The 8,656-nt window shown below is 42.8% G+C and overlaps 1 protein-coding gene across 1 annotated transcript in view; it reads left to right on the top strand.

Annotated features, from left to right (window-relative positions):
* The first annotated feature begins 129 nt into the window (after nt 1-129).
* The window catches only part of Zzef1 (zinc finger ZZ-type and EF-hand domain containing 1), a 122,209-nt gene continuing 113,682 nt past the window's right edge, over nt 130-8,656 (top strand). The window contains exon 1 of the mRNA XM_028787246.1: nt 130-483. Within this exon, the coding sequence (XP_028643079.1) occupies nt 130-483 (354 nt within the window). The remainder of the gene's footprint in view (nt 484-8,656) is intronic.

The raw sequence follows: 8,656 nt of genomic DNA, 5'->3' as shown, positions 1-8,656 counted from the left end.
AAGCCGGAAGTCGCTTCCGCCGCTGTGGTCTCCACCCCGTCCCCGCCCGCCAGGAGCTGTCGGAGGTTGACAGGTCGTGGCTGGGAGGCGGCGGCGACGAAACCTCCGAGCACCCAAGACGGAGACCCCATGGGGAACGCTCCGAGTAACAGCAGCGAAGACGAAGCGGCGGCCGCCGGGGGTGAGGGCTGGAGCCCACATCAGGACTGGGCTGCCGACTCTGGCACGACCCCCGGCCCCGGCCCTGCGGCCGCGGTGCTGCCTTCCGCCGCTGCACTCCTGGAACCCGCTCGGCTGCGAGAGGCAGCGGCTGCGTTGCGGCCGGCACCTCCCTGCGAATCTCTGGTGTCGAGGCACCACGGCGCGCTGTTGCGCTGGCTGGAAGAGCGGCTGGGCCGCGGTGAAGAGTCCGTCACCCTGGAGCAGTTCCGGGAGTTGCTGGAGGCTCGAGGCGCTGGATGTTCGGGCGAGCAGTTCGAGGAGGTCAGGGCTGGCTGACGACTGCGGGGCGGGAGCAGGGTGGTCGCGGATAAGATCCTGAAGAGGTGGGCGGTTGCTTTGCGCAGGCCAGCCAGGAAGCCATAGGGTCCTCAGGTTCTTAGAATGGAAGTACCGGGTTGCCCGAACCCATTCGGAGTGCATCAGTCCGGAATTTTGCTACATCTCTACCCTTTACTAGAGGTGTGGAAAGTCCAGGCTACGTTATCTTTGCTCCAAGGAGAGGAACAAATCTGTACATGTAGTAGGTAGACATTTGTGCAGTTGATAGGCTTAGTTGCTTGCTGGACCTTATCAGGGTGAGACAATTACGAGAAAGGATGTGCAAAGATCAAGGGAGTGGCCATGAAAACCATTCTGTTTTACTGGCCTGTGCAGGAATCTTGTAGAGAACCATCTGAGTCTAATGTAGAAGGAGGGTAACATTACACTGAAAAGACTTATTCTACAAGCCATTTCTGATTATAAAATACTAGTTCGTTCGTTTGTATGACTGATTTTTTTTTTACGAGTAAACACTTGATTTTAGATCATTGAAGAACTTGTTCCAGACTAATTTAAACCATTATCAGACCTGAAGTTGGTAGGGAAGCATTAGATTTCTTGTACTTGGGAAATTTCTCCTCATATCTGTACTGAATGGTTTGGAAAAAACTTACCCATAGTTACCCTATAAATCATTTCATTGGTAAAATTGAGAGTATCTCACAAAGTTCTTGATTACCAGCCCCCTCCCCCAAGAAGGTCCTCATTACCCTGATCCCTGAAGTCTTAATAATTCCACAATGTTAGGACAAAAGGTGCTTAATGAGTAAGCCATGTAAAATTGTCAGTCATTGAATGGTTAGTGTGTAAAGCAAGAAACCAACAGTCACTTGTAGCATCATTTAAAAGTTCTGTTTCCTCTAAATCAGAGGCTCTTGAAATATTTTGAGAATGTTGCCTGCAAATGATAAAAATACCTACATAATATATTTTGTAAGTTTCCTTCTAAAAACTGTCTTTAATACATTCTAATTCTCAAAGATATGGTGATACAAGACTTCAATACCAGAATTTGAAAGGCAATAGCAGGAGGATCAATTCAAGGCCATCTTTGGCTACATAGTTTGGGTACAGCCTGGGTTACACTCACTTTGAGAAGGATTGTTTCAAAGGTATAAAACATATGCTTTCACATTATATACCACACACTCTTAGTGCAAGGTCCTTATTAGAATAAAATTCCCAAGATGTTCGTGGGAAGCACACATACATGATTCTTGAAAGATTGAGACAGGCAAGTCCCTGACTCAAAAAAAAAAATCCTAGAATATTCATAATACTTTCACTCTAGTACCCACATTCTTTATGAGAATATGAAACCTTGGTAGAAAGAACCATGCAGATTTGATCAAGAAGGTGATGCTTCTCAGATTTGTTTAAAGGCAAATGAAGACAGACAGCTTTTACACTGTGAGAGTGCCTGACAGGAACAGAATTATCCATGGAGTTTATAGAGGTCATGTAATAGAAGGCCAAGAAATCCACTGAGCTACTCTAGAAAAACCCCTCAAGAGTTGTGACATTGTTCACGAACTGAACACCAGCCCTCCAGATGACAGTTCAACAAGCAGATAGGAGCTTCTGTAGCGTGTATAGTATAGTAGAACAGTTAGATACTAATTTAACAGTTAAAGGTGTGGTGACTGTTACCCAAGAGAAAGCATAAAGAATATAGGGAGTTTATTTAACCTCATCTAACGTCTCAAGTAAGGGGTTTCCAACAGCATTTCAGTGGAGATTTGAAATTGCAAGAAGAAAACACCCAGGAGGAGTGAGCAGCGCTTTCAGCCAGAGAGGAATTACATTCTCAATGACTCCTAGATGAAGAATCTAGTAATGTTGTGTGGTCTGTTGGGTTAGGAAAAAAAATCCCCAATGCTCTTTCAGAGGACTGACTTCAGCTCCTAACACTCGCTGCCTATAACTTCAGCTCCAGAGGATCCAACTCCTACTTCTGGCCTCCAGCTACACCTCCACATAAGAATACATTACACACACATAAATAACAATTATTTTTTAAAACCCAAAGAGACAAAACCTAGTATACCAGTGGTTTAAATTATTATTTTCATATTATTTTATGTGTATAGGTGTTGTGCCTGTGTGTATGTGTGTGCACCAGTGCATGCCTGATGCCTGTGGAGCCAGAAGGTGATGTCAGATAATCTGGAACTAGAGCTATGTAGGGTTCTGAGCTGCCTTGTGGATGTCGGGAATTGAACCTACTTCCTCTGGAAGAAGCAGTGCTCTTCAGTGCTGAGCCATCCCTCCAGCTCTCTATATTGGTAGATTAAGCAAAAATATTTGTTTTGCTTTGGTTTTGAGTCAAGGTCTCATTGTAGCCACCACTGGTCTCTAGAACTCACTGTGTAAGCCAAGGTGGCTTTGAACTCATTGTGATCCTCCTGCTTCAATTTCTTGAATGTTGAGACTACTGGTGTGCACCACTACAACCAGCTAGGAAACTGCTTTCTTATTTAAAGATCCAGGTAGGCAGTCAAGGCCGGTGTGGTATTTCAAAATTACTAGGGACCTGGCTGTATCCATGTTGTGCTGTACACTTAACAGGCACTTTTCATGTGGTGACTCAGTTCATTCCTTCCATCACTTTCCACTTTCCAACAAGTAGGAAAGAGGAAAGGAAGGACATGACCTTTCCATTCTCTTAGGTAGAGCTTAGCTCCCACAGGCTCAAACTTAGTCCAGTGGCTACACTTCACTATAAGAAAATCTGGGAAAGATCTTCATTCCTTGGCCTTATATTTAGCTAAATTTGAGGTTTAATTACTGAGGAGAAGAGCAAATGTGAGACTAGTTTGACTAGGTTATAAATGTGGGAGACCAGATGAGGCTGAAGGAAAGCAGCCAAGGATTTGAATCCAGTGACCTAGCAAGGTGTTTGGAAATTGGAGTTTTGCTATTGTTTTTGTTTCTTTTTTTTGAGAAAGGGTCTCTCTGTAGTCCTGGCTGTTCTGGAACTTGATATGTAGACCTGGCTGACCTTGAATTCACAAAGATCTAATTACCTCTGCCTCTCAAGTGCTGGGATCAAAGGTGTATCTTACCACATGGGACTGGTTATGTCCTCTTAAGAAAGTTATAATCATGTCACATATATGACAGAGATTAACATTAAGGAATTCTCAGCCCAACACCAAGAAATTATGATTTATAAGATATTGGATATTGCTATCTTGTTTGTGTAAAAATCCCTGTAAGAATCTAGAGCTGTGTCACAGGCTTCTAAGAGTATGTGTGCTCTGAGCTTCCAAAGAGTTTGCTTGAAAGTCAGTTTTGGTCTCGAAAAACCAAACACACACACACACACACACACAAAAAAAAAAAAAAAAAAAAAAGAAGAAGAAGAAGAAAGAAAGTCAGCTTCATAATCCTACCATTATCTTTTCTCCCTCTTAATAACATGTTCAAATGCATGGTATCTGATGACTGACCAGCCATCTCTGTGAGGCTATGAGGCAGATGGATGACAACAGCCACAAACTGAGTTGGAAAGCAAGGACCAAACCAAGAACTCTGCAAGACTCAGTGATTCACATAAGATAAATTCATTTTGGAGCTGGCCATGGTGGTTCAGACCTGTACTTGGAGAGCTGAAACAGATAGATTACTATGAGTTTGAGGCCAGCCTGGGTTACCTTGAGAACTTGTTTGGAGATTCTAGCATGAGTTTTCAGCCACTCCTATACCCTTACTTGAAAAACAGTCCTCTATTTGAGAAATTGGTCCTTTTGAACAAGTGCACAGCTTCAAGAGGGACACACATAAGGCCAGCCAGTTCATCTGAGTCAACCCCAGCCATCAATAGGGTGACAGATGTCATAGCCAAGTCGCCCTCCAATTCAGATCCTCCTGTCTCAAAAAGGGGGAGTATCAAAAATGAATTTCAGCACTAACTCTCAAATGTGGGTCTTCTCATTCAGAATCATTTCATTGCCCTTTTCCCCATAAGGATCTGGTTCTTGTTGATTTTTAGTTTCAAGGATAAGTAATAAAGTCCTTAAGTTTCCTATTATTCTACAGGAGGAAAGGCAGTTGTAATTCCAGGAGGATTAAAAAAGCCTTTTTCTTGAAGTCTATATTCCATTTTCAGATTTGAGAGGGAGGAGTTGTAATTTGGGTTGATAACCAAGATCTGGCGACCCCTTTCCCTGGTTAATTGAAGAGAGCAGTTCTAACACAAAGTGAGATTGGAGCCAAAGTTTAAAAATGGTGGTGATAGTTTCATGGTATCCTTTTTATCCCGTCTATAAGTGAGGCATAATTATATTAGAGAAAGTTAATATTAGCCATGTGTTTGATTCTGTGTTTTCAAAACAACCTTGGTTTTTATACTTGAAGTATATATTTGTGTATACTTAGGTATTTAATTCTATGTTTTAGATCGATGTTTTGGAAATGTATTAGACAGTTAATATGTTTAAAAGATTTATAAAATAATAAAATATCTTTGTTGTAGCAATTAAGATGACAAGCTATTTTCCTTCATTTCCTTTTACCAGCACAGGTTATCATAGCTGTGCATGGTTCATCCTTATAATACAGCACTCTCCAAGTTCATCTCATTTATTCCTTGGCCTCAAATCTGCATTGCTGATCATGCCAACCCACCTGTCTTACTTCATTCCAGTGGCCTTAGTGCTTTTAGGTGATGCCATAAAGATGTACTTAGAGCTGGCCCATGGACCAAAGTCTTCTAGATTATCACTTAATGACACAACACACCTGTTCTCGTACTGGGTGTAGTTCAGGCAAAAACAAACCTCTTGGATTTGTTTGAAAGAAGAAGTATCTAATAGATGCCTGTGAAGAAAAGAGAGGGGGAGGGAGGGAGGGAAAGAGAGAGATATGAAATTCTTATTTGACATCAGAGATTAGAAGTTTTTGCTCTTAACATAAGCACACTTTTAGAAAGTCATGTACCTTTTAGGGCAGGACAAAGTGCTCAGTATAGGATGCAGATAGCAGATGACTTGTTTGTTTGATTGGTTGGTTTTAAAACAGGATCTTATTATGTAGCCCTGAGTAGCCTAGAACTCTCTATGTAGACCAGGCTGGCCTTAAATTCTTAGAAATTCATTTGCCTGCTTCCCCAAGGGCTAGAGTCAAAGTCTTGTACCACCACGTGTAACAGATGACTTTGAGGTGAGAATTTAAGATGACTAGATCTCATTTTTATTATTTTGTCACGTTGTGAAACTGAGTGAAGGGCCAGTCTGGCTGTGCTTCCTTGTTTTTGAGACAGTCTGAAGCCTAGGTCAAACTCAAAGCAGTTCTGCTATCTTTAGTCCTAGTTACCATGCCTGGCTTTGGAAGGGTTGTTTTGATTCATCTCTGGTCATGGCTCTGGCACAAAACGATTGCCTGGTAACTTTCACCTGTAGCCCTGGTGTGCTTGAACAAGCTGAGTAAGACAGTCTTCATGGGCTGGAGAGATGGTTCAGTGGATAAGAACACTCACTAGCTACTCTTCCAGAGGTCCTAAGTTCAATTCCCAGCAACCACATGGTGGTTCACAACCATCTGTAATGAGATCCGATGCCCTCTTCTGGTGTGTCTGAAGAGAGTGACAAGTGTACTCATATAAATAAAATAAATCTTAAAAAAAAAAAAAGATAGTCTTCACACAACAACTTTGTGTTTCATACTCAGCCTGTGGCCTTTCATTAACCAGCTATTCCTTGGTATTGAAAGAAGCAGTTAAATATGTGAAAACTGAAGACAGTCACTGTTGGGTTTAGGAAGAGTCTGGAGAAAAAGTGTAATGCGCACTTTGGTATTATCATGCCAGAGCATTGGTTGACTGTCCTAGAACTCTTTGAGCCTAAGAACTGTGTGGGAGGAATCACACACATACACTTATCTACCCTTACACTGTATGTGTATATGCACCATAAAGTAGTAGCCAACTACAAACATTCTAACCCCCTGTTCAGCTTCCTCAGTTCCCTACTGCCCAGGAACCAGATTTATACTCTTCTGAACAGGTTGGAGGCCACAGGCCAGCCTGTCTCCCTTCCTGACTTTCTTTCCCCACTGCCTAAGCCAGCGGTTCTCAACCTGTGGGTTACAACCTCTTTGGCAAACTTCTGTCTCCAAAAATATTTACATTATGATTCATAATAGCAAAATTACAGTTGTGAAATAGCAACAAAAAAAATGTTCTGGTTGGGAATCACCACAACGTGAACTGTATTAAAGGGTTGCAGCATTAGGAAGGTACTATGCTCCTAGATGGCTGAGACAGCTGCTTTGTCCTGTGCTAGCCCAGCTATTCCAGGTTCCCTGTCTTGGCACCATTGTCTGGTTAGCTCCAAGCCTTCCAGAGGCAGGATTCAGATGGCTGTTTGCTCTGCTTCATGCCCTGTCCACTTTCAAGTCCACAGAGCAGCACTTAAGAGTAGTATGAAATTTGAGAATGCTTCACCAAACCCAAGACATGAGCGGTGAAAGGAATTTGCCTGGCAGAGGAAGAAAGATATTCCAGTTATGGCACAGCATGTGCAAATACATTGAGTCAGGAGAGCTTTGACACATGGGCACCGAGAGGGGAGCATGAGCTTACTCTTACAGTCTCACTCTGTTCAGTCTGTTAATGGTGTAACAAGTCTGTGCTTTACGAGCTAGCACAGCACATTCTACTACTCTACTTTAGGCTGAGCAGGAACTGAGCTTGGAGCCTTCCTGCTTCTAGGCAAAGCCAGTGGTCATTGTTCTCAAGACAGGTGGTTTTTATTTTGTTTTAGTTAATTGAACTAGTGAGATAGGCCCTCTGTGTAGCTTTGGCTAGCCTGAAATGCAGTAGATTGACCACTCCAGCCTCTATCTTTATGAGATCTGCCTTCTGCTTCCCAAGTACTGGGATTAAAGATGTATGCCACCATGCCTGGTATCTTGCCAGGTGATCTTTATCACCTCACTTGACCATTCTGTGACTCAACTTCCTCACTGGTTAAAGAAACAGAATAATGCTATCTGCCTCATGTGATTGGTGTGGGCATTGAGTTGGTTCCTGTAAAGTGCCTGGAAGAAGAGTACCTGAAGTGCTAGATGCTCAGGGAGGTAATGGGTTATGTTATGTTTCATGTGGGTGTTTTCTCCAGCAGCTGTGCAATAGCAAGAAATGTGAGACTGTCTACAGATGCGCAAACTGAGTCCTTTAAGGGGTAGCTAACCTGCCCAGTCAACCATTGGCAGACCCGAGACTTGATCCAGACTTTTAAATGCCCTACAGAGGTTATCTGTAGAGGATGACATGGAAGAAAAAAGAGGTTGCACTGAGTCAGCTCAGATTCTCGTGTGCCTTTTGTCTGTTAGACAGGATGCAGCCTTCATATTTAAGCTAGTGCAGTGCTGTCTGCTGGTCTAAGCCCACAGCTCTGGTCTCTGATTATTTCAACATCAGTTTTTATGGTGTAGTATTTATTGTTGTTCGGTTTGGTTTGGTTTGCAGTACTGGAGGTTAAACTAAGGACATGCTAGGCAAGCACTGTACCTCTGGCCTTACAATGTGTCTTTTTTGTTGTTGTTGTTTGTTGTTGTTTTTGTTTGTTTTTTTTTTTTGCAATGTGTCTTTTTTTTTAATTATTTATTCACCATTGCTCTCTTCAGACACACCAGAAGAGGGCATCAGACCCTATTGCAGATGGTTGTGAGCCACCATGTAGTTGCTAGGAATTGAACTCGGGACCTCTAGAAGAGCAGTCAGTGCTCTTAACCCCTGAGCCATCTCTCCAGCCCTTGCAATGTGTCTTGATCGCAGTAGCAGTTAAGGAATTTAAACAGGAATGGATAAGGTTAAACACTCAAATCAGGTTTCCCTTCTTTTTTTTTTTTTTTTTTGGTTTTTCGAGACAGGGTTTCTCTGTGTAGCCCTGGCTGTCCTGGAACTCACTCTGTAGACCAGGCTGGCCTCAAACTCAGAAATCCGCCTGTCTCTGCCTCCCAAGTACTGGGATTAAAGGCGTGCGCCGCCACCACCCAGCCCAGGTTTCCCTTCTTAGTCTGGTTCTGTTATACTTTTTGTTGTTATTGTTTTGTTTGTTTGCTTGAGACAGGGTCTTACTATGTAGCCTAGCTAGCCTTGAATTTAGAA

The sequence above is a fragment of the Grammomys surdaster genome, unplaced genomic scaffold (genome assembly GCF_004785775.1).
Source record: "Grammomys surdaster isolate TR1022 unplaced genomic scaffold, NIH_TR_1.0 125621, whole genome shotgun sequence".
Lineage (NCBI taxonomy): Eukaryota > Metazoa > Chordata > Mammalia > Rodentia > Muridae > Grammomys > Grammomys surdaster.
This window is presented reverse-complemented; position numbering and strand designations above follow the sequence as displayed.